Source organism: Oncorhynchus kisutch, linkage group LG1 (genome assembly GCF_002021735.2).
Source record: "Oncorhynchus kisutch isolate 150728-3 linkage group LG1, Okis_V2, whole genome shotgun sequence".
In the NCBI taxonomy this organism is placed as follows: Eukaryota; Metazoa; Chordata; class Actinopteri; order Salmoniformes; family Salmonidae; genus Oncorhynchus; species Oncorhynchus kisutch.
The window spans coordinates 56,106,954-56,133,849 of NC_034174.2; the positions used below are offsets into that span (position 1 = coordinate 56,106,954).

The 26,896-nt window shown below is 44.9% G+C and overlaps 1 protein-coding gene across 2 annotated transcripts in view; it reads right to left on the reverse strand.

The window, feature by feature from the left end:
• Nucleotides 1–253: 253 nt before the first annotated feature.
• LOC109890640 (protein MTSS 1-like) overlaps nt 254–26,896 on the reverse strand; it is a 127,221-nt gene continuing 100,578 nt past the window's right edge. For both annotated transcript variants that reach the window (XM_031827318.1, XM_031827308.1), the window contains exons 8-14: nt 23,664–23,821; nt 19,751–19,858; nt 19,423–19,520; nt 17,442–17,538; nt 11,863–11,988; nt 10,901–11,054; nt 254–4,074 (exon numbers count right to left, since the gene is read on the reverse strand). In XM_031827318.1, the coding sequence (XP_031683178.1) occupies nt 2,996–4,074; nt 10,901–11,054; nt 11,863–11,988; nt 17,442–17,538; nt 19,423–19,520; nt 19,751–19,858; nt 23,664–23,821 (1,820 nt within the window). In that variant the 3' untranslated portion in view covers nt 254–2,995. The remainder of the gene's footprint in view (nt 4,075–10,900; nt 11,055–11,862; nt 11,989–17,441; nt 17,539–19,422; nt 19,521–19,750; nt 19,859–23,663; nt 23,822–26,896) is intronic.

Below are 26,896 nucleotides of genomic sequence, written 5' to 3' on the forward strand. Positions count from 1 at the left end.
AATTAGTGTTAGCGCAATGACTGGACGTCTATGGGTATCTCTGTACACAGACATAAAAATGGTATCCACGAGTTAATCTGACTCTTGGGACGTAGATAAATGGCCTTATTGCCAAAATCCCAAAGTAGCCCTTCAAACAAATACAGATTAAGAAAGTCCTCATATAGCTTTGTTACTAGACTAGATGTAAACAAAACAGGTTACATCACAAAAATGCGTGTTCGACCTTTGTGACAAAAAACAAGACAATGAGTAACTTTTTGAACGCATTTATATTTTAAAACCCACATTCCTTTTCAGTTAAGGCTTCAGCTTTACTACACAGGTGCATTTGTGACATAGCAATTTAACGCTTTTACAACAAGAGAAACTATTTACAGAACTGGATCAACAGGAGGAGCGCTGGTCAGTTGGAGCTCTATGGGGCAGCTTTGGGGTCAAAATTGTCAGGAAAAGTCAATTTGATATTTTCTAAATGTATTGTCAAAACTCAAAGTCTCTGCTTCTCACACACTGCCGGTGAGTGGCATTGGTAACAGACTAGAGAGCCCGGGTCCCAAATGGCACCCTATTCCCTATATACTGCACTACTTTTGACCAGAACCCATGGGCCAAGGTCAATAACTGGAACATGGCTTTTAGAACAGGGTTTGACTCTTCAGTTAAGCTGATTAGTGGGGTGGGAGTGGGACTGTAGCAGTGTTTGAGGTGGGAAAGTGTAGGCTGGCTGGGCCTGAAAAGGATCATTCAAAAATAACATTTTACATTCATACAAAACTTTTTATCATTTCATCTCCTTAGTCTACACAACTGAATTTGGATTTCCTTCACTCAAACTGAGACTTCTCAGAAAAACACAAATCTTATCAGATAACATACAATTAACCCAACAGAGAGAGAGAATGTCCCAGCTCAGCTGCCCCATAATTTGACTATCCACGACCCCTGCTCATTCCGCTAGGGCATTGCCGCTTCATAATTTGGCGTTAGGGAGATATGCGCACTCTAATTACCATTCACCGTCTAGAACTTAAACTTAAAGCTGTGGATCAAATGCAGCCCGATATTGCTTTAAAGCTGCTTGAGTCAGGAGGTGCGTTGTATAATCCTGTCACAAAGGCCTCTACTACAGAGGCCATTGTCGTTCCTCTAGGAAACAGGCCTTTCTCCCGGGCAACATGAAGAGGCCAGAGGCAAGATGGGAGGGCGCACAATCGCTAAACCGGCCAATGGGGTCATTCCATGCACCCGGCGACAGGTGTGAGGCAGCAACTGGTGTCAGGTAATTGTGCCTCCTACACAAACCGGGAGGTTCAAAAGAAGAAAGAAAAAGGAGGGATGGGGGGGAATGTGAGACAGAGAAAAGAATAACCCAGCCGGGTGCTAGTCTCCTTTAATGTTGGGGGAGAGGGATATGCACTTAGCGGAGGAGTCGGTATTGTATTATACATCCCCCTCACTCAGGATTTTTGAGGGAAGAGTATCTATGTGTAAAGGCTAGAAGGCCCAAACCCCCACACATTTAAAGTAGTTTGGTTAAGAAGAACACAATGGTAAACAAATTCTAAATGCAATGCCACATCACTTAAGTGCCTTTAATCAAAAGATTTCACAACCTCCTCCCCCACGCTGTGATTAACAGTTGGGTGGGGCTCACATTCTAGGAACAGCCCAAAACCACTAACCCACAGCAGAACAAACTGTTGTCACTCCACAAACAGCTAGTCTCCTCACATGACTTCTATTAAGTAGTTTCGACAGCTTGATTGGTCCGCAACATCGGTTTTCATTTCATTATAAAAATGTATTAAAATTAAAATCTTAATTTGGCCAGTGAGTGCATCATGTGTCAGGGGGAAGAGGAGTCAGGGGAGTTCATCTAGGCTGGGATTGGTATGTCACAATAGCACCATATGTTCCTCATAAAAGAGACCGATTACCTTAAAATAATGGTATTTTTTATATATTTTTTATAAACCAGATCTCCAACCTCAGATATCCTCCCTTAATCAAGTCTACCTATCAGAGATGCTACACTTACGGGGAACCGGGCCATCAGAAACTACACCACCTACATCACTAAATCAATGTGCTTTGCAATATGAAGAATATCTCAAGATACACTTGAGTTTACAAAAACAATGACACCTTCGTAAACTTGAGTTGCAGTCCTCCTCATCCCACACAATGGTGGCTTTACTTTCCAGCCCAACGATCTTACGGTACACATCAAGTCCTGACCCCTGCTATCAAAAGCCCCACAAAGCCCTTTGTTGAACCCGTGACCCCTCTCTGCCCTGCAGTGCAAGCCTCTGATTGGCTTAAACAGTCAAACTCCATCACGAGGGGCCCATTGCCTCCGCCACACAGAAGGTGAAGTGTGTGTGTGTGTGTGTGTGTTAAGAGAAAAAAAAGTCAACTGAATAAATAGAAAAGCCAGCTCAAAGCATTTCACTGTGGACCAAACAGTACACAAGAGTGATTGAGCTCACTTGATCATCTTGAACGAGATACAGACGAGAAAGCTATATTGGTCTAGTCCTGTGTCCTTGAATCCAGTTCCACTGCTTTTTTGATTTGTTCCCCTCTAATGAACTGATTTTGAGCTGGGACACCACATGGGTGTAATTCATTATCAGGTACAACAGAAAACCAGCTGGTTCCGGACATCGTAGTGTAAGAGTTTGAATACCCCTGATCCATGACCTCAAATGCTTTTATATAGCCAACACGCAACCTCGTATGTATAAACATCTTAATTACAGAGTGATAAAGAGGGCATATTCACCTACGAGTCCATCTGAGGAAGATTATAATAATCATTTTAAAACACAGTGCTGCTGGACATTTGATTAGAGAGATGGAAGCCTTTTACACCAGACGAAATGTCCAAAAAGGCAACATCCACCCCCACCCAAAAAAAAGCAAGAAAAACTAAAAGACAAGCAAGAACCGAAAAACAAAACGATGACAACCTCCACTGGTAGGGAGGGACTCATTTGAAATGGCTGGGCGGGGGGATGAAGGGGGCAGATCGGTCGTTGGTCAGGGTCCGACGCAGTTTCACTCCCCGGATCATAGCGACCATGTGACCTCCGATCTCAGAGGGCTCCTCCGCATCCTGCTCCTGGGCGGCAGGGGGCTGCTGGGGGGGCAGGCAGTGCCCGCTCTCCACCAGCTGGTTGGCAGTGCCAGAAGTATTGTGCTGTTGTTGGAGATGAGACTGCTGCTGAATCGGTTGCTGCTGTTGTTGTATGAGCTGCTGTTGCTGAAGCTGCTTTTGATGTTGGAGCTTCTGTTGCTGCTGCTGGAGCTGCTGTTGGTACAGTTGTTGTTGCTGCTGTAGCTGTTGTTGCTGGAAACGTTGCTGTAATTGAAACGTTTGCTGCTGTTGTTGTGTCTGGGCTGTTGGTTGCACCTGATGTGTCTGGGGCTGCTGTTGATACTGCAGGTGCTGCTGCTGGTACTGCTTTTGCTGCTGCTGGTGCAGGGCGTACTGCTGCTGCTTGCTCAGCTGGTACAGCTGCTCCGAGCTACCCATGGGAACTGGCGCCTGGCCTGGGATCAGCGAGTAGTACGGTGATGTGGACGAAGAATGGTGCAAGGGCATGGCGCTCAGGCTCTGGGTCGATGTGCACAGGCTGTGCTTGGTGTGGACCAGCCCGTGGTCCACCTTCCAGCTCATGCCCATCCCGCCCTCTGGTGGTCCCATGTTCTCATTGCTCCCGCTGTTCCCCACTCCGCCGCAGTTGCCTCCCCCTCCTTCTACGCCCAGGGCTTTGAGGGGCACTTGGGGGGTGCAGATGGGGATAGGCACGCCGCCGCTGATGGTGCCGCGGCGGTAGGCAGGCTTGGAGGAGGGCTTGCGGCGGATGGTGGCAGTGTGCGATTGGCACAGGCCCAGCAGCTCGGGCTCGGCCAGCAAGCTGACTGTGGAGGTGGGTCGCTTGCTCTGGAACATCTTGCGGTACTGCAGGCTGAGGTCGCTGTTGCGCGGGATGGTGGAGGACTTGTCAAAGTCAGGTGGGCCGTGGTGCTCCTGCTCGCCCCGGTGCAGGCAGATGTAGTCGTAGTCTGGTGGGTGGAGAAGGAGGGAGAGAGGGATGAGGGAGAGATGGATAAAGGAGGGGTGAGGAGGAGGAACAAGAGTAAACCTGTGGTTACTTCGAGTGGAGGAACACACAATGCATTTATTTCCTAACTGGAAAATAACATTGAAAGAAAGCAGACGCTTTGGACTGGGGTGGAAAATCTGACCTGATGCATTCCGTTATAAACCAAGGACTTTGTTGCACAAAGCTCTTCTACACTAAAGTACATGATACTGCATTGAAGACCAGAAATATTCGGTGGAGTCAGACATGTAAAATGTATTAGAGAACCACAGAAACTCAATGAGTCCAGATTTGCCCCAAACATTATAACCGAATGATGTCTGCATCCCAAATTACACACTGTTCTCTATTTAGTGATCACCTTCTGTCATAGGGCTTTGAATCACTGGCCAGTTTGTGACTGGAAGTTTAAAAAATAAAAAAGGAAGAAAAAAAGCCGTATCTGATGAGGAAGAAATTAGGGGGTGGAGGGGGTGTATATATGATAAAGGGTGAGTCACCACAGAGCGATGACCTGTTACCAGGCGATGATGGTAAACACACTAACACAATTTCTGGGCAGTACCACATACGCAAACACGTGCATACGCCCAATCACTCACATAAGAACTCCGCTCATCCTCTTAAGCAAAGGTTTTGTCTCTCCTTCACATGTCACACACACCAAATGTTCTACGCTAACGCTCTTTCTTTCACTAGCAAAAGGTCATTTGATGTGATGACAACTCACAGCACAGATGTCACACTAAATCACTGTGGATGATCTTTTCATTTCACTTGTAAGGAACAGAGAGGGACAAATCTAAACAGTAATGGACAAGAAACCTACCATAAAGAGGCAGCTTTCTTTACAGCTGAAAAACAATATAGAACTGCGTTGAACTTATATACAAAAAGAAAAACAACTTATTGTGAGCTTTTTCCACATTTTGTTACGTTACAGCCTCATTTGAAAATTGATTAAATAAATCTACACACAATACCCCATAATGACAACAAAAAAATACAAATGTATTAAAAATAAAAAACAGAAAAAGTACCAAGTATTCAGACCCTTTGCTATGAGACTCAAAATTGAGCTCAGGTGCATCCTGTTTCCATTCACCATCCTTGCAAGGACCTATGTAAGGTCCAACAGTTGACAGTGCATGAGTGCATGTCAGAGAAAAAAAACAAGCCATGAGCTTCAATTAATTCTCCGTAGAGCTTCGAGGCAGGATTGTGTCGAGGCACAGATCTGGGGAAAGGTACTAAAACAAATGTCTGCAGCATTGAAGGTCTTCTATACTCCTCAGTAGAAGGCACATGACAGCCGGCTTGGTGTTAGCCAAAAGGCACTTAAAAGACTCTCCGGTCTGATGAAACCAAGATTTAACTCTTTGCATCACGTCTGGAGGAAACCTGGCACCATCCAAGCACAGTGCTGGCAGCATCATGCTGTGGGGATGTTTTTCAGCAGCAGGGACTGGGAGACTAGTCAGGATCGAGGAAAAGATTAATGGAGCAAAGTACAGAGAGAACCTAGATAAAAAACCTGCTCCAGCATGCTCAGGACCTCAAACTAGGGCGAAGGTTCACCTTCCAACAGGACAACAACCCTAAGCACACATCCAAGACAACGCAGTGGCTTCGGGACAAGTCTCTCAATGTCCTTGTGTGGCCCAGCCAGAACCCGGAATTGAACCCGATCTAACATCTCTGGATTGACCTGAAAATAGCAGTGCAGCAACCCTCCCCATCCAACCTGACAGAGCTTCAGGGGATCTGCAGAGAAGAATGGGAGAAACTCCCCAAATTCAGGTGTGTCAACCTTGTAGCGTCATACCCAAGAAGACTCGAGGATGCAATCGCTGCCAAAGGTGCGTCAACAAAGTCCTGAGTAAAAACATTTCTAAAAACCTGTTTTTGTTTTGTCATTGTGGGGTAGTGTGTGTAGATTGATGAGCAAAATACATTTAAATGTAATCTATAACGTAACAAAAAGTCAAAAGTCAAGGGATCTGAATTACATTCTGAATGCACTGTAGGTGCCGTTACATTATGTATTACTATTCTCAAAATTCTATATCTATTGCGATTCAATACTGCACTGTTATGTTCCAAAGACATTGCACACTGTCTGCTGCAGAGAGACAAGAGAGAGCATGAGACAATTCGTTTTGATCAGTCATGAAAATAAAAGGGCTGAAAGCACATTGGCTCACTATTTAAAAATAATACTGAGGCCAAGCTACAGGATGAAAAATACCAGAGTTTTGGTGCAGGTCTAGCCGACTAGCTAACGCTACCTAGCAAACAAATATAGAACATGTAATATCATCCAAAAATAATATTGCGATTTATAACTATCAATATTTTCATAATATTAGCTGATAACTGTGATATAAACTGATATCACGCTTTTACACAAAAGCGCATAATACTACCAGAGGCTACTTGCACAGGCTGATGCTGTAATAATGCTGTTGAAACAGGCACATGGATTAGACAACAGTGAAGACACGCTTCTGTTTTGGTTGTGAAATGACAGAAGTGACAGTCTTGCATGCGACAGACTACAAAACGATCACAGACACATGTGCAGACAGACACACAGATAAGGCAGGTAGGCAAATAGACTGAAGAGTACAAATAGAGACAATACTTCAATCATGACACGTACACAGACAGACAAACAATACGACACGAATGCATTATAAGATCCCAGACAGAAACCGACTGAAAAACAGATCTGGTTGAGCCAGAGAGAGACAGACAGAGTACCAGTCAAAAGTTTGGACACACCTAATCATTCAAGGGTTTTTACTTTGTAGAATAAAGACATCAAAACTATAAAACTACACATATGGAATCATGTAGTAACCCAAAAAGTGTTAAATCAAAATCTATTTGAGGAATTCCCTTAACCGGCTTCATGAGGAATGCTTTTCCAGCAGTCTTGAAGAAGTTCCCACATATGCTGAGCACTTGTTGACTGCTTTTCCATCACTCTGCAGTCCAACTCATCCCAAACCATCTCAATTGGGTTGAGATCGGGTGATTGTGGAGGCCAGGTCATCTGATGCAGCACTCCATCCTTCTTGGTAAAATAGCCCTTACACAGCCTGGAGGTGTGTTTTGGGTAACTGTCCTGTAGAAAAACAAATGATAGTGGGACTAAGCACAAACCAGGTAGGATGGCGTATCGCTGCAGAATTCTGTGGTGGCCATGCTGGTTAAGTGTGCCTTGAATTCTAAATAAATCACAGACAGTAGCTGTGTTCGAATACCCATACTAACATACTGTATACTACATCCTATTAGTTCATTTTAGTATACTGTAAACGATCGGTGTCCTTTCAGTTGAGCATACTCTACCAGAAGTTGATTATGTTGCTATGCAACCTCTTGCAAGCACAACAAATTACTAGCTAAACATTTTTGTGTTCGTAAATACAATCTGGAGTGCCAGAGTGTGCTCTGGGAGTTCTTAAATTGAGCATTGTCAGATTGTCCATTTGTAAATTCTGAACGTTTCCCCTCTCAGAGCGCACACTGGCCGAGGTGTAGGGTTGATCCGAGAGTTCTGACCATCACAACGGGGGTACTGACCATCACAACGGAAATGCAGTCAAGCACACACTCTAACTGGCTAGCGACTTCCAGACACAAATGAGAAAACACCTCACTGACCATTTTACTCGCCACAGCAGAGCTGATTAGGCCATTTTCATGGCACCGGCCAAATTAAAAACAGGTGTTGAGCGTTCGTAAATTCCTGTTATTCTGCGCTCTGGCACTCAGACGAGAGTGCTTTGAAATCGGAGTATATAGCCAGAGCGAATTTATGTCCTTTGAGAATGCACAACAACTATACCACATAGCTATGAATGATGTGAACAATCAAGTCAATAAACATTGGGTAGTTAGATAGCGTATAGTTAATATACTGCCAAGTTCAATGTATTAGTAGCCAACTAACGAGGTAGCTAGCTAACATACCGGTAGTACCTACGTTGTAATGATATTCTATGCGGTTCATAAGGATAGCGTAGCCAACACATTGTCAGCCAACATAACGTGTAGCGTAAATCATTTGAAAAGTCATTACAATGCTCAACATGTTCTCAACATTTGTCATATTTAACTCTTGGGGGTAGAATTTTAACTTTTGGATAAATAGCGTGCCCAATTTCAACTTCCTGCTACTCATGCCAAGAATATAAGATATGCATATTATTCATGGGGTTTGATAGAAAACACAGACGTTTCTAAAACTGTTTGAATCATGTCTGTGACTATAACAGAACTTATGTAGCAGGCAAAACCATGAGGACGAACTGTTGATTTTTTTTTTCTTCCCCTGTCTCTGTTCCCTGACATGTCATTGCCCAGGGATATTTCTTAGGAACCTGTTTTCAGTTCCTACCGCTTCCACTGGATGTCACCAGTCTTTGGAATTTGGTTAAGGTTATTCCTTTGTGCAATGAAGAAGTAGGCCAACTGGGTACACTGTTGAGAGTTGCGCAAGACGTAAAAAGTATCGCTGGTTTATTTTCATTCCTGTATTTGTATGCTCTCTCTAATTCTCTCTTTCTTTCTCGGAGGACCTGAGCCCTAGGACCATTGCCTCAGGACTACCGGGCATGATGACTCCTTGCTGTCCCCAGTCCACCTGGCCGTGCTGCTGCTCCAGTTTCAACTGTTCTGCCTGTGATTATTATTATTTGACCATGCTGGTCATTTATGAACATTTGAACATCTTGGCCATGTTCTGTTATAATCTCCACCCGGCACAGCCACCCTACATAGCCTGGTTCCTCTCTAGGTTTCTTCCTAGGTTTTGGCCTTTCTAGGGAGTTTTTCCTAGCCACCGTGCTTCTACACCTGCATTGCTTGCTGTTTGGGGTTTTAGGCTGGGTTTCTGTACAGCACTTAGAGATATCAGCTGATGTACGAAGGGCTATATAAATACATTTGAACACAAAGACCCGTCTACAATTTGATCGATAATTAACGTTTAAAAATACCCAATGTTGTATTACAAAAGTAGTTTGAAATATTTTGGCAAAGTTTATAGGCAACTTTTGAAATATTTTGTAGTGACGTTATATTTTTTGCTTTATATTTTAAGCAGTTTTTTCTGGATCAAACACGCTTTATAAATGGACATTTTGGATATATATGGACGGATATAATCGAACAAAAAGGACCAATTGTGATGTTTATGGGACATATTGGAGTGCCAACAAAAGAAGGCATAGATAATGCATGTTTTATATGTTATTTCACTGTTTTGTGTAGCGCCTGCAAGGTTGAAATATGCTAACCCCTTTGTTTACTGCTGGTGCTGACGGTGCAGGCTATCAGATAATAGCTTCTTATGCTTTTGTGGGAAAAGCATTTTTAAAATCTGACATGTTGGCTGGATTCACAACGAGTGTAGCTTGAATTGAGTATCTTACATGTGTGATTAATGAAAGTTTGAATTTTATAGCATTTTATTTGAATCTGGCGCTCTGCATTTTCCCTAGCAATTGGCCAGTTGAGACATTTGCGTCCCGCCTATCCCTAACTAGTTTCAAAGCAATTCATTTGTATCCGCTCTTGGACTTCGGGCTGCATATTTTCTGCAAATCTGAATGTTGTGAAGCCACGCCCATTTCCCAAAGAATTGCATTATGGGCCCTAAAAGTACGGCAATAGAATCCACTGCCTGCATACTTCGTATTTTGGTGAATGTAGTACGACATCCAGGAACTTTTGGCATATTAACTTTATCCTGTTAGTATGGGTATTCGAACATAGCCAGTGTCACCACCACCTCCTCCATCCTTCACGGTGGGAATCTGTTCACCGACTCTGCTTCTCACAAAGATTTAAAAAATCAAATTTGGTTAATCAGACGAAAGATTTCCACCGTTCTAACGTCCATTGCTCATGTTTCTTGGACCAAGCAAGTCTCTTCTTCATATTGGTGTCCTTTAGTAGTGGTTTCTTTGCAGTAATTCGACCATGAAGTCTTGATTTACGCAGTCCCCTCTGAACAGTTGATGTTGAGATGTGTCTGTTACTTATTTGGGCTCCAATTCCTGAGGTGCAGTTAACTCTAAACCTCTGGTTCTTCCTTTCCTGTGGCGGTCCTCATGAGAGCCAGTTTCATCATAGCGCTTGATGGTTTTTGCGACTGCACATGAAGAAACGCTCAATTAAAAAAAAAAATGTCCCGCATTGACTGACCTTCATGTCTTAAAGTAATGGACTGTCGTTTCTCTTTGCTTACTTGAGCTTTTCTTGCCAAATAGGGCTATCTTCTGTGTACCACCCCTACCTTGTCACAACACAACTGATTGGCTCAAATGCATTAAGGAAAGAAATTCCACAAATAAGTTACACCTGTTAATTGAAATGCATTCCAGGTGAGACTGTGCAAAGCTGTCATCAAGACAAAAGGTGGCTACTTTGAAGAATCTCAAATAAAATACATTTAGACTTGTTTAACACTTCTTTGGTTACTACATGATTTCATATGTGTTATTTATTAGTTTTGATGTCATAAATATTATTCTACAATGTAGAACATAGTAAAAATAAAGAAATACCCTTGAATGAGTAGGTGTGTACAAACTTTTGACTGGTACTGTACATATAGGCAGACAAGCAGACAGAGGGACATGCAGACAGAGAACCCACCATTCCCGTGTGACCACAGGGGGATAAGTAGAGTCTTGTCAAAAGTAGCGCACTAGGTACACCATAGGGTGCCAGGGGTTTGGTGGTGATGGTGAGCAGTGGTCACTACTAACCGTGGGAGGGGATGGTGTCCTCGGAGCAGGAGGGCGTGGTGGTCTGCGTGCTGTAGCCGCTGGAGCAGTGGAGGGAGTCGTGGCTGGTGCGGGGGGCCTCCGAGTTGAGCCCTCCGCCGAGGGCCAGGGCCAGCTGCTCCCGGGCACTCTGGGGCTATGAGAGGGAGGAAGATCATTGTTTAGAAGAAAAAAAAGGGAATGTGTACAATGGAAGAGAATCCCTCCTCAACCTCTTAGTGTTCAGCTGACGGTGGCAGCAGAGGCCAAGAATTACACCCTAGTAAATACTGGTACATGCAATCATGCATGGGGCTGGGCTGCCCAACCCTCTTCCTGGGGATCTACCATTCTGTGGGTTTTCAGTGAAACCCTAATTTAACACACCTGATTCTACTAATTAGCCTCTCAACAAGACTGAATCAGATATGCTAAATTAGGGTTGGACTGAAAACCTACAGGACAGTAGATCTCCAGGAAGAGGGTTGGGCAGCCCTGACTTAAGCTCTCACCTGTTTTTTTGAAAAACAAAATTAACAAAGGTAATAACTGTTACTAACAACACTTACATGCTTGTTAGACGACAATTACAGCAGTTACAGCTATTATTTACCCTGGAATAATGCCTAGGTAATGCAAGGTGTTGCCATCACTTCCTTGTGGAAATATGTCTTACGTTATCCTACAATCAATTAAGTATAAATGGATTACCAAAAGTCAGGTTGGTTTGTCAATGATACACAAATGGAGGAAAGCACTGCACCGGTGTTTATTTGCTTTAATCATTGACCACATATCAAAGTACAAACTGATAAGCTTTCTATGGAGGTGCGAGTGTGTGTCTCAGCTTGTGTGTGTGCAATTCTCTGTGTGGGTGTGTGAGCGTGCGCATGTGTCAGCTTGTGTGTGTGTGCGTGCGAGTCTCTCTCTGTGTGTGTGTGTGCGTGTGTGTGTGTGTTTGCTACCTTTCCGGATGTGGACAAGGCGCGGGCCCTCTCGCCGTGCTGTGTGTAGGAGTTGTGAGGAGGAGGCATGGCCGTGCCGTTCTCTGTGCCCGACCCGGTATGTCCCGACCACGACCCGCTCACCTCCTGAAATGAACACCAACATCAGATTGTGCCACTGCCAACTCAATGCCAAAAAAAGCCGATACCGATTAAAATCGGTCGATTTAAAAAAAAGAAAAGTATTTGTAATAATGACAATTACAACAATACTGAATGAACACTTATTTGAACTTAAATATAATACATCAATAAAATCAATTTAGCCTCAAATAAATAATGAAACATGTTCAATTTGGTTTAAATAATGCAAAAACAAAAGTATTGGAGAAGAAAGTAAAAGTGCAATATGTGCCATGTAAGAAAGCTTACGTTTAAGTTCCTTGCTCAGAACATGAGAACATATGAAAGCTGGTGGTTCCTTTTAACAGGAGTCTTCAATATTCCCAGTTAAGAAGTTTTAGGTTGTTGTTATAGGACTATTTCTCTCTATATCATTTGTATTTCATTAACCTTTGACTATTCTTATCGGTACTTTAGTATTGCCAGTGTAACAGTATACCTTCCGTCCCTCTCCTCGCTCCTACCTGGGCTCGAACCAGGAACAACACATCGACAACAGCCACCCTCGAAGCAGCGTTACCCATGCAGAGCAAGGGGAACAACCACTCCAAGTCTCAGTGAGTGATGTTTGAAACTCTATTAGCACGCTCCCCTCTAACTAGCTAGCCATTTCACATCGGTTACACCTGCCTAATCTCGGGAGTTGATAGGCTTGAAGTCATAAACAGCGCAATGCTTGAAGCACAGCAACGAGCTGCTGGCAAAACGCTCGAAAGTGCTGTTGAATGAATGCTTACGAGCCTGCTGCTGCCTACCACCGCTCAGTCAGACTGCTCTATCAAATCATAGACTTAATTATAACATAACAACACACAGAAATACGAGCCGCAGGTCATTAAATATAGTCGAATCTGGAAACCATAAACTCGAAAACAAGACGTTTATTCTTTCAGTGAAACATTCCGTATTTTATCTAACGGGTGGCATCCACAAGTCTAAATAATTCCTTTTACATTGCACAACCTTCAGTGTTATGTCATAGTTACGTAAAATTCTGGCAAATTAGGCAGCCCAACGTGCACCTGGCAACCTTGGTTAGCGTACACTGCGCCCGGCCCGCCACAGGAGTCGCTGTTGCGCGATGAGACAAGGATATCCCTACCAGCCAAACCCTCCCTAACCCGGACGACGCTAGGCCAATTGCGTCGCCCCACGGACCTCCCGGTCGCGGCCGGTTACGACAGAGCCTGGGCGTGAACCCAGAGTCTCTGGTGGCACAGCTGGCGCTGCAGTACAGCACCCTTAACCACTGCGCCACCCGGGAGGCAATCCAGAGATGTTTGATCTGGTCCGGGCTCTGGCTGGGCCACACAAGGACATTTAGAGACTTGTCCCGAAGCCACTCCTGCGTTGTCTTGGCTGTGTGCTTAGGGCCGTTGTTCTGTTGGAAGGTGAACCTTCGCCCCAGTCTGAGGTCCTGACCACTCTGGAACAAGTTTTCATCAAGGATCTCTGTACTTTGCTCAGTTCATCTTTCCCTCGATCCGGACTAGTCCCCCAGTCCCTGCTGCTGAAAAACATCGCCACAGCATGATGCTGCCACCACCATGCTTCACCGTAGAGATGGTGACAGGTTTCCTCTAGACATGACACTTGGCATTCAGGCCAAAGAGTTAAATCTTGGTTTCATCAGACCAGAGAATCTTGTTTAGTCCTTTAGGTGCCTTTTGGCAAACTCCAAGCGGGCCTTTGACTAAAGAGTGGCTTCCACCTGGCTACTACCATAAAGGACTGATTGGTGGAGTGCTGCAGAGATGGTTGTCCTTCTGGAAGATTCTCCCATCACATTTACATAAGGTGCCCTATATAAAAGGTGAGAGGAACTCTGGAGCTCTGTCAGAGTGACCGTTGGGTTCTTGGTCATCCCCCTGACCAAGGTCCTTCTCCCCCGATTGCTCAGTTTTGCCAGGCAGCCAGCTCTAGGAAGAGTCTTCGTGGTTCCAAACTTCTTCCATTTAATAATGATGGAGGTCACTCTGTTCTTGGGGACCTTCAATGCTGCAGACATGTTTCAGTACCCTTCCCCAGATCTGTGCATCGACAATCCCGTCTCGGAGCTCTACGGACAATTTCTTTGACCTCATGGCTTGGTTTTTGCTCGGACATGCACTGTCAACTGTGGGACCTTATATAGACAGGTGTGCCTTTCCAAATCATGTCCAATCAAGTTGTAGAAACATCAAGGATGATCAATGGAAACAGGATGCACCAAAGCAAAATTTTGAGTCTCATAGCAAAGGTTCTGAACACTTAAGTGCAAAACATTGTAAAAATCTGTTTTCGCTTCGTCATTATGGGGTATTGTGTGTAGATTGAAGATTTTTATTCATTTAATCCATTTCAGAATAAGGCTGTAACATAAAATGTGGAAATAGGGAATGGGTCTGAAAACTTAAGAATGCACTGTATGCCTACAGCTCATGCAAAGACAAAACAAGCAGTGGCCTGTTTGATGTGACCAAGAAACAAAAAGTCCACATGACAATATGTATCAAAGGTTAATGTATCTGAGTAAGGCTGGGCTGGGCAGAGCAGAGGAAACAAACACTGAAGAACGGGATGTTGACATAAGGATGGGTACTGTGAAGGGCAGCGAGCCGATCACTGATAAGGACTGGAGGGAGTTAGAGAGGCACAGTAACAGAATTACACATTAGACCTCTATATTACAAAAAAAGCTATATATAATTACTATAATTAGCACAGCTCTGTTATATGGGTTAAAGTGTTATTGAGAGCAATGGCTTTTAGGAGTTTTTGGGCCATCGGCGGGGGCTAGTTGGGTTATACACTGCTCAAAAAAATAAAGGGAACACTAGAATAACACATCCTAGACCTGCATGAATGAAATATTTTTTCTTTACATAGTTGAATGTGCTGACAACAAAATCACACAAAAATGATCAATGGAAATCAAATTTATCAACCCATGGAGGTCTGGATTTGGAGTCACACTCAAAATTAAAGTGGAAAACCACACTACAGGCTGATTCAACTTTGATGTAATGTCCTTAAAACAAGTCAAAATGAGGCTCAGTAGTGTGTGTGGCCTCCACGTGCCTGTATGACCTCCCTACAATGCCTGGGCATGCTCCTGATGAGGTGGCGGATGGTCTCCTGAGGGATCTCCTCCCAGACCTGGACTAAAGCATCCGCCAACTCCTGGACATTGTGGTGCAACGTGGAGTTGGTGGATGGAGCGAGACATGATGTCCCAGATAGCATCAATGCCTTCCTCTTGCAGGAACTGCTGACACACTCCAGCCACATGAGGTCTAGCATTGTCTTGCATTAGGAGGAACCCAGGGCCAACCGCACCAGCAAATGGTCTCACAAGGGGTCTGAGGATCTCATCTCGGTACCTAATGGCAGTCAGGCTACCTCTGGCGAGCACATGGAGGGCAAAGAAATGCTACCCCACACCATGACTGACCCACTGCCAAACCGGTCATGCTGGAGGATGTTGCAGGCAGCAGAACGTTCTCCACGGCGTCTCCAGACTGTCACGTGCTCAGTGTGAACCTGCTTTCATCTGCGAAGAGCACATGGCGCCAGTGGGGAATTTGCCAATCTTGGTGTTCTCTGGCAAATGCCAAACGTCCTGCAATGTGTTGAGCTGTAAAGCACAACCCCCACCTGTGGACGTTGGGCCCTCATACCACCCTCATGGAAACTGTTTCTGACCGTTTGAGCAGACACATGCACATTTGTGGCCTGCTGGAGGTCATTTTGCAGGGCTCTGGCAGTGCTCCTTCTTGCACAAAGGCGGAGGTAGCGGTCCTGCTGCTGGGTTGTTGCCCTCCTACGGCCTCCTCCACGTCTCCTGATGTACTGGCCCGTCTCCTGGTAGCGCCTCCATGCTCTGGACACTACGCTGACAGACACAGCAAACCTTCTTGCCACAGCTTGCATTGATGTGCCATCCTGGATGAGCTGCACTACCTGAGCCACTTGTGTGGGTTGTAGACTCCGTCTCATGCTACCACTAGAGTGAAAGCACCGCCAGCATTCAAAAGTGACCAAAACAGCCAGGAAGCGTAGGAACAGGTCTGTGGTCCCCACCTGCAGAACCACTCCTTTATTGGGGGTGTCTTGCTAATTGCCTATAATTTCCACCTGTTGTCTATTCCATTTGCACAACAGCATGTGAAAGTTATTGTCAATCAGTGTTGCTTCCTAAGTGGACAGTTTGATTTCACAGAAGTTTGATTGACTTGGAGTTACATTGTGTTTCTTAAGTGTTCCCTTAATTTTTTGGAGTAGTGTATATAACTTCAAGTTGCAAATTTTACATTTCCAGAGGGAAGCAGGTCAAGTTATGGGCTGAAAGTAAATTAGCGAAAGCTGTTTTTCTCCCTCATACTTAGACACTGGATGCATTCATTTTACACAACAAAAACAGACGTCTCACACACACATACACCCCACCATTAGAGACATAGGGTACTTAATAACACTAGAAAGGGAGAGAACGTCATAGTGATTCAAAACGAATAAACAATGTACTGCCATTTTCTTTAACAAATCTATAAAACAGTCATTGTGAGAATCTCAATATCACTAACAGAACTGGTGTTACAACCACTTTTAGGATGGCATGTGCATATATGCACCAAACGACAAAACACAAACACACAAGGTAAAAAATACACACAGTTATGTGGGGGCCATACTTGGGGGGTTTACGCCATGGGGGGGTATTACAGGGGGGTCATTAAGGCTAGAGTTTTCCCACGGTGGTGTCCGCGGCTTGCGTGGCTGGCAGAACGGGCATGGGTGGGCAGTGGGCACCAGAGTGGATGGAGGTGGGCAAGCTGCCCTCGCTGAGAGAGCGTGCGGTGCCCCCCCCAGCCCTCAAAGCAGGCCAACGGACTGGGTGAGCAGCACTACCCACGGAAGGGGGACGGGAAGGGATAGAGAGAATGATTTGTGCGTAGAGAGTACTGTCTAACATGAGTAACTCAGGTAGAGGAAGGGGGCCAGACAGAGCAAGGTCTTTCTTTTAAACTGTTCACTAGGGTTTTCAAATAAGTTTAAAGTTTATATTCAACAGTAGTCAAGTTAGGAAAGGGCAACAGACTGAACCTATGATGCCATGGACTGAACATTTTAACATTTTATTTTTAAACACAAAACATACACATACAAACGACAACATCACACAAACATCAACTACATCACATCTGCCCAGACGCACATGCTCACATCTTCCAGCGCCCGCATCACTCTCTGCCATAATATTTCAAATTACTTCCAATTGAGCCCCCTGGGCAAAAGTGCAGCAATGTGACGATGATCGATGCATTTGGAAAAATTCAGCAGCCAAAATAATATTGGGTCTGTCACGCATCTGCATTGAGATGACATGGAGCACTTCAGAAGGGAGCTGTGAAAGTGAAGACAGCTGTGTGGGTTACCTGTGCTGATTCCATGGAGGGTGGGCGGAGGTGAATGCCATCCAAAGAGGAGGTGATGGAGTCCAGAGAGGGGACGTGCCTCACAGAGTTGTAGTTACTGAGAGAGCAAGAGAGAGCGAGCGGGGAAAAAGTGTGTGTGGGAGAGAGCGCAAATTAATGAAAAAGAGCAGGAAAAAAGAGAGAAAAAAAGGAGAGAGAACCAGACATGAAAAACCTGCGCCATTTCTTCTGAAACTGAGCCAAACGACAGTGTGAGGTAAACTTCTGATCATTTGAATCTGTTTTGGTGCACTATGTCCTGCCCTATTCAAGCTCAGACATAACATAGCCTAGAACACAAAATCCACAAAGAAAATCACAGCAGACATAAGTCACTTAGCCAACTCAACTGGGGGTGTGCCCCAAGCCACTACAACTATCTTGAACGGGTACTATAGTAAGGCTACATCCCAAATGGCACCCTATTCCCTATATCAGGGCTCTCCAGCCCTGTTGCTGGAGAGCTACCATCCTGTAGGTTTCGGTTCCATCCCTCTAGCACACCCAATTCTAATAATTAGCTAATTGATTAGCTGAATCAGGTTAGTGACATTTGAGGTTGGATCAGAATCTGAAAGGACAGTAGCTTTCCATGAACAGGTTTGGAGAGACCTGCCCTATATAGCGTACTACTTTTGCCCACTGGTCAAAAGTAGTGCACTATGTAGGAAATAGGGTGCCACCTGGGATACAAAATGTGTGAATGCACTCATGGATGTTGGTGTCCATGCTAATCGTTAAAATAGAAAGCCTGTCCTCTTTCATGGTCTAAATGCATAAATGCTCTGCTACATCAACACCACAGGTTTTGACCGGCAGTAGTAGATGCTTAAGTGGAAACTGAGCTTGGTCCAGAGAACACACTGTACTGGAAATTACCGTTCTATATGACTATACCATACGGCTCGCTCGCTACTGTTGCTCGGTGGCAAATGTTTAAACCGTTGTTTGGTGTACATTATAGAAGTCGTGTCACCTTCGGCCCAGCAAATAATGTAATGAATGTCATAAGATACATAAATTACAATATAGCACATATCAACACATTCAAATACACTGATAGACAGTTGTGTGCTTTTAGAGGAGGGTTTGGCTATGGTGCACTTGGGGGTTTGTTCTGCCTTGGCTCATTTAATTTGAGCGCACCTTATGATGACTTGAGGTTTAGGCCTAATCATTTCCCCCACTGGTCTGCTAATCCTTCTAGCATGTGTGTATTATGGAGGCAGTCATCCCTCTACCCCAATCACCACCTGGGGTTGCGTTTTGGCTGTGGCCTGGACAACCAGTAGACTCAACACACACACACACACACCAAACACACACAGGCAATGGGATACTGACTCTTATTCCCGTCGCACACATTCCCCTCACACATACAGTGAGATGCAGCCAGGAACGCGTGTGCATGTGTGCATGCGTGCCTTTGCGAGATTGCATGTGTTCTGTGCATGCTCTGTGTGTGTGTGTGCCAGGATGGTAAAAGAGACAAGACACCACATGTTTTTCTTCAGTTCCCTTGGCTCAACTTCCCTTGTCAACATTTTACTTTACTCAGTCGTCTGCGCTCTTCATCACCCCTCCCTCCATCCCTCTCCAAGGCTGCATCCCAAATGGCACCCCATTGAACCCTGTTACGGGAGCACACTTCCTAAGCTGGCTCCAGTCTGTGCGATAGCACAGACACACTGAACTTCATTTAGCTGCTGCTACTATCCATTTGATACAGTTTTGCTTCCTGCACACTTCACCCTTCTTCCCCTCCTCCCACTTTGCCTATTTGGTGAGCTCTCTAAAATATCAAGATGGCCCCAATGCAGTGTCAAAGGCAGCACATTTGGTGTGAAGCAGTGTGTGTGTGCCAATATATCTACCTGAGTATATTGTGTAGAGTGTGTGTGTGTGCGCATGTTTATGCATGCATGTGTGTGGGTTTAGCTACCCGCTGATGCTGCTCGTGCGGGACAGTGTGTTGCTGGGGGAGGCAGGGGGTGTCTGGTAACTGTAGCTGTAGTCTGATCCCTTCAGATCCAGGATCACCTGTTCAGAAGTAGGGAGAAAAAGAGTTTCAATGTGAGAGAATGAGAATATGGATAAGTGGGAGTTTCTAACACCGCATGCGAGTATGTGATTAAGTGCATTTGTGAAGGTATATTGATGTTAGTGTGTGTGTGGCATGAACAAGTGTGTGTGTGTGTCCACGTCTTTTTTGGTGAAAATATAGATGTCTGTGTCAAGTGTTCGGCTTGTGTAAGAATCATCCATCGAACCTGTTCACTGGCCGGGGGTAGTTTGCTGGGCTCGGCCGTCAGGGTGCTCAGGTCTTCCAGGATGGTCTGCAGGTGGGTCACCTCTCCGAGCATGCTGATCTCATGATCCTGCACACAAACAACCACAGAACCCAGATCAGATCAGACGCACAACCAATCACCAAAAATCAGTCATCCCTATCCACAGATCCCAAATAAGTTCACAGACACACACAACTAACAGGTAGAAATCACCCCTAACCATATATTCCAGGTCAGTTTACACACTTTCCTCAAACCTTAGGGGATGGAAATACAATTGATGACCAAAAGTATGTGGACACCTGCTCGTCGAACATCTCATTCCAAAATCATGGGCATTTACAGTTGAAGTCGGAAGTTTACATACACCAGCTAAACACATTTAAACTCAGTTTTTCACAATTCCTGACATTTAATCCTAGTAAACAGTCCCTGTCTTAGGTCAGTTAGGATCACCACTTTATTTTAAGAATGAGAAATGTCAGAATATTAGTACAGAGAATGATTTATTTCAGCTTTTATTTCTTTCATCACATTCGCAGAGGGTCAGAAATATACATACACTCAATTTGTATTTGGTAGCATTGCCTTTAAATTGTTTAACTTGGGTCAAACGTTTCAGGTAGCCTTCCACAAGCTTCCCACAATAAGTTGTGTGAATTTTGGCCCATTCTTCCTGACAGAGCTGGTATAACAGTCAGGTTTGTAGGCCTCCTTGCTCGCACATGCTTTAACAGATCTGCCCACAAATGTTCTATAGGATTGAGGTCAGGGCTTTGTGATGGCCACTCCAATACCTTGACTTTGTTGTCCTTAAACTATTTTGCCACAACTTTAGAAGTATGCTTGGGGTCATTGTCCATTTGGAAGACCCATATGCGACCACCTGACTGATGTCTTGAGATGTTGCGTCAATATATCCACATAATTTTCTCCCCTCATGATGCCATCTATTTTGTGAAATGCATCCCTCCTGCAGCAAAGCACCCCACAACATGATGCTTCCACCCACGTGCTTCACGGTTGGGATTATGTTCTTCGGCTTGCAAGCCTCCCCCTTTTCCTCCAAACATAATGGTCATTATCGCCAAACAGTTCAATTTTTTGTTTCATCAAACCAGAAGACATTTCTCCAAAAAGTATGATCTTTGTCCCAATGTGCAGTTGCAAACCGTAGTCTGGATTTGTTATGACGGTTTTGGAGCAGTGACTTCGTCCTTGCTGAGCAGCCATTCAGGTTGTCAATATAGGACTCATTTTACTGTGGATATAGGAACTCTGCCTAGAAGGCCAGTATCCCGGAGTCTCCTCTTCACTGTTGATGTTGAGACTGGTGTTTTGCTGGTACTATTTAATGAAGCTGCCAGTTTAGGACTTGTGAGCCAACTGTTTCTCAAACTAGACAGTCAAATGTACTTGTCCTCTTGCCCAGTTGTGCACCGGGGCCTCCCACTCCTCTTTCTATTCTGGTTAGAGCCAGTTTGCCCTATTCTGTGAAGGAAGTAGTACACAGCGCTGTACGAGATCTTCAGTTTCTTGGCAATGGAATGGCCTTCATTTCTCAGACTGACGAGTTTCAGAGGAAAGTCTTTGCTTCTGGCCATTTTGAGCCTGTAATCGAACCCTCAAATTCCGATGCTCCAGATACTCAACTAGTCTAAAGAAGGCCAGTTTTATTGCTTCTTTAAACAGAACAGTTTTCAGCTGTGCTAACATAATTGCGAAAGGGTTTTCTAATGATCAATTAGCCCTTTAAAATGATAAACTTGGATTAGCTATCACAACGTGCCATTGGAACACGGGAGTGATGGTTGCTGATAATGGGCCTCTGTAGATTTTAAAAATCAGCCATTTCCAGCTTCAATAGTCATTAACAACATTAACAATGTCTACACTGTATTTCTGATCAATTTGATGTTATTTTAATGGTCAAAAAAATGCTTTTCTTTCAAAAACAAGGAACATGTATGGTTTCTCCATTTGATTTTTTCCTGGTTTTCAAATGGTTGTTTTTCCACTCAAAATTATAATTCATAATATAAAATTATAGTTCATAGAGAAACAACGAAAACTGATGTTTTCAGTCCATGTCAATGCATCTGAAGACAATCTTTTTTAGGTCTAGAGGAAAAACAACATCAAGATCTTTTGTGTAATTCTCCTTTAATTGTGTATATGGCAATTTAAAAGACGGCCAATGCAGAAATCGGTCCACCATTTCCTGGTTGCTAAAATGTTAATAGTCCTCCTATTTTCAGTTTGTGTGACAAAACAAGTATAGTGTAGAGAATCATTGTCCAATTTAAACCACTATGAAATATATTTTCCATAACAAAACATATTGTATTTATCTGTTTGAAGCCGGTGTACAAAACTGAAAGTTATTAACTCAGCAAAAAAATTTAGGTCCGCTGTCAACCGCGTTTATTTTCAGCAAACTTAACATGTATAACTATTTGTATGAACATAAGATGCAGCAACAGACAAACTGAACAAGTTCCACAGACATTATTCCATTTCTGTTCATCACGTGTCCCTGAACAAAGGGGGGGGGGGTCAAAATCAAGAGTAACAGTCAGTATCTGGTGTGGCCACCAGCTGCATTAAGTACTTCAGTACGCCGCCTTCTCATGGACTGCACCAGATTTGACAGATCTTGCTATGCGATTTTACCCCACTCTTCCACCAAGGCACCTGCAAGTTCCCGGACATTTCTGGGGGGAATAGTCCTAGCCCTCACCCTCCGATCCAACAGGTCCCAGACATGCTCAATGGGATTGAGATCCGAGCTCTTCGATGGCCATGGCAGAACACTGGCATTCCTGTCTTGCAGGACATCACGCACAGAACGAGCAGTATGGCTGGTGGCATTGTCATGCTGGAGGGTCATGTCAGGATGAGCCTGCAGGAAGGGTACCACATGAGGGAGGAGGATGTCTTCCCTGTAACGCACAGCGTTGCGATTGCCTGCAATGACAAAAAGCTCCGTCTGATGATGCTGTGACCACCCCAGACCATGACGGACCCTCCACCTCCAAATCGATCAAGCTCCAGAGTACAGGCCTCGGTGTAATGCTCATTCCTTCGACGATAAACACGAATCCAACCATCACCCCTGGTGAGACAAAACCGCAACTCAGTGAAGAGCACTTTTTGCCAGTCCTGTCTGGTCCAGCGACGGTGGGTTTGTGCCCATAGGCGACGATGTTGACGGTGATGTCTAGTGAGGACCTGCTTCACAACAGGCCTACAAGTCCTCAGTCCAGTCTTTCTCAGCCTATTGCGGACAGTCTGAGCACTGATGGAGGGATTGTGCATTCCTTGTGTAACTCGGGCAGTTGTTGTTGCCATCCTGTACCTGTCCCGCAGGTGTGATGTTCAGATGTCCCGATCCTGTGCAGGTGTTGTTACAAGTGGTCTGCCACAGCGAGGACGATCAGCTGTCCGTCCCTTCTCCCTGGAGCGTCGTGTTAGGCGTTGCACAGTACGGACATTGCAATGTATTGCCCTGGCCACATCTGCAGTCCTCATGCCTCCTCGCAGCATGCCTAAGGCACGTTCACATAGATGAGCAGGGACCCTGGGCATCTTTCTTTTGGTGTTTTTCAGAGACAGTAGAAATGCCTCTAGTGTCCTAAGTTTTCATAACTGTGACCTTGATTGCCTACTGTCTGTAAGCTGTTAGTGTCCTAAGTAGCCTAAGCAGAATATAGATGGCACAATTATCTATCCCATCAAATATGTTTTTATAGGCATTTATTTCTGTAGGCCTAACGGGAGCTTGTGTGCGCACTCAGCACGCGTGTGAAGAGGGAGCGGTCCGAACGCAATTGAGTGAGCGAAACAGAGGGGAAAGGGAATTTAGGGAGAAGAACAGTGTGATGCTACTCACCAGCACGGGTTTGAGCATGCTGACAAAGGAGCAGTAGCGGCCCCTCTCCTCGATGAGCGCACGGCACGCGGCCCTCTTCTCAGTCTCCTCCAGCACAGCATAGCGTACGTTCACATCCTGCAGGGCGCTGTCCAACTGCCCGCGCACCTCATCCTTCCCTGGGGAAGCATAGGAGGGGAACCAAAGATGTCAAATCAAATAAAATGTTATTTGTCACATACACATGGTTAGCAGATGTTAATGCGAGTGTAGCGAAATGCTTGTGCTTCTAGTTCCGACAATGCAGTAATAACGAACAAGTAATCTAACAATTCCAAAAAAACTACTGTCTTATACACAGTGTAAGGGGATAAGGAATATGTACATAAGGATATATGAATGAGTGATGGTACAAAGCAGCATAGGCAAGATACAGTAGATGATATCGAGTACAGTATAACATATGAGATGAGTATGTAAACAAAGTGGCATAGTTAAAGTGGCTAGTGATACATGTATTACATAAGGATGCAGTAGATGATATAGAGTACAGTATATACATATGCATATGAGATGAATAATGTAGGGAACGTAACATTATATAAGGTAGCATTGTTTAAAGTGGCTAGTGATATATTTACATCATTTCCCATCAATTCCCATTATTAAAGTGGCTGGAGTTGAGTCAGTGTCATTGACAGTGTGTTGGCAGCAGCCACTCAATGTTAGTGGTGGCTGTTTAACAGTCTGATGGCCTTGAGATAGAAGCTGTTTTTCAGTCTCTCGGTCCCAGCTTTGATGCACCTGTACTGACCTCGCCTTCTGGATGACAGCGGGGTGAACAGGCAGTGGCTCGGGTGGTTGATGTCCTTGATGATCTTTATGGCCTTCCTGTAGCATCGGGTGGTGTAGGTGTCCTGGAGGGCAGGTAGTTTGCCCCCGGTGATGCGTTGTGCAGACCTCACTACCCTCTGGATAGCCTTACGGTTGAGGGCGGTGCAGTTGCCATACCAGGCGGTGATACAGCCCGACAGGATGCTCTCGATTGTGCATCTGTAGAAGTTTGTGAGTGCTTTTGGTGACAAGCCGAATTTCTTCAGCCTCCTGAGGTTGAAGAGGCGCTGCTGCGCCTTCTTCACGATGCTGTCTGTGTGAGTGGACCAATTCAGTTTGTCTGTGATGTGTATGCCAAGGAACTTAAAACTTGCTACCCTCTCCACTACTGTTCCATCGATGTGGATAGGGGGGTGTTCCCTCTGCTGTTTCCTGAAATCCACAATCATCTCCTTAGTTTTGTTGACGTTGAGTGTGAGGTTATTTTCCTGACACCACACTCCGAGGGCCCTCACCTCCTCCCTGTAGGCCGTCTCGTCGTTGTTGGTAATCAAGCCTACCACTGTTGTGTCGTCCGCAAACTTGATGATTGAGTTGGAGGCGTGCGTGGCCACGCAGTCGTGGGTAAACAGGGAGTACAGGAGAGGGCTCAGAACGCACCCTTGTGGGGCCCCAGTGTTGAGGATCAGAGGGGTGGAGATGTTGTTGCCTACCCTCACCACCTGGGGGCGGCCCGTCAGGAAGTCCAGTACCCAGTTGCACAGGGCGGGGTCGAGACCCAGGGTCTCGAGCTTGATGACGAGCTTGGAGGGTACTATGGTGTTGAGGCAAAGCAGAGGGCTACAAGACAGGTACACAAAGCCAGTGGGCTGCTATAGCAAGTCAACAAACCCAGGATAGAAAACAATGCCCCATGCCCGAAACACATTTGTTGGGAGGGGGGCCAATCTGTCCTCACAACTTATTGAATAATATACTAATATTTTAAGACCAACTTTCCTTCCCTTTCTAATTGTAGTCTTATTTCCCCCAAACCTTTAAAGTAAAATTCAGACCACAATTGAGGAACTGTAAAAAGAGGCTGGCCATATAGTAGAGTGGCTGCCATAACATACTTTAACCACTAGATGGAAGTATAACATTGATATTTCCCGGCGGGTGTAGAGGTCTAAATAAAGACGTTACCACATCAGCGTCATTACAGCCGCCTCTCCTCCTCAGCTGTTATGTCAGCGTGCTCTCTGGGGAGACGCATGCTGCAAGCCTGTCAAGAGGTGGTGGACACTGGTATTTGGGTTCACTGGGCCAGAGTGAAGGCCAACAGCGTGCAGCCTGAAGGCTGTGTGTGTGTGTTGAAGAATGCTGTGTGTGGTATGCAGGGGTCTTTAAAGAGACAACGGGGGGGGGGGGTGTGCCTTCCTACTCATCTCAGTTCAGCTGCCATGGAAAGAGGTTCCACATACAGTTGTCTGACGCACACACACACACACACCTTAATACCTCAAACACACACCTGTAATGCCTAACAAACACACATACATGCACTTACCAATTACATAACACATCTACACAGTATAACACACACTCACACACAATATGCTAACTGAATCCACTACTAGAGTACCTTATGATAAGCTATAGACCACACTATCTACCAAGAGAGCTCTCATCTATATTATTCGTACCATCGAGAGTATTCTGACAGGTTGCATCACCACCCGGTATGGCAACTGCCGGTAGTGCGTACGGCCCAGTACATCACTGGGGCCAAGCTTCCTGTAATCCAGGACCTATATAATAGGCGGTGTCAGAGGAAAGCCCATACAATTGTCAGAGACTCCAGTCACGGCACCAGAGCATCAAGTCTAGGACCAAAGTCTCCTTAACAACTTCTACCCACAAGCCAAAAGACTGCTGAACAATTAATGAAATGACCACCGGACTATTACATTGATCCCCCCCTCCCCCATTTGTTTTGTACACTGCTGCTTTTTTTAAGTGGCTCCAATTTTGGCTGTAGTGTTTTCATGCACGTGGATGAGAGCACATTCTTTGTTGTTTATCTCCGGTAAAGACAAAGATTCTCCGTCTTAAATGTTATTGTTTATTTACGCATTAGGGTACCTGAGGTTTGATTCTAAACAGAGTTTTTGGGGATATAAAGAAGGACATTATCGAACAAAAGGACCATTTATGATGTAGCTGGGACCTTTTGGAGTGGCAACAGAAGATGATCTTCAAAAGGTAAGGCATTTATTATATCACTATTTCTGAATTTCGTGGCGCACCTGCCTGGTTGAAAAATGTTTTTCATGCTTTTGTATGCGGGGCGCTGTCCTCAGATAATCGCATGGTGTGCTTTCGCCGTAAAGCCTTTTTGAAATCTGACACAGCGGCTAGATTAACAAGAAGTTAAGCTT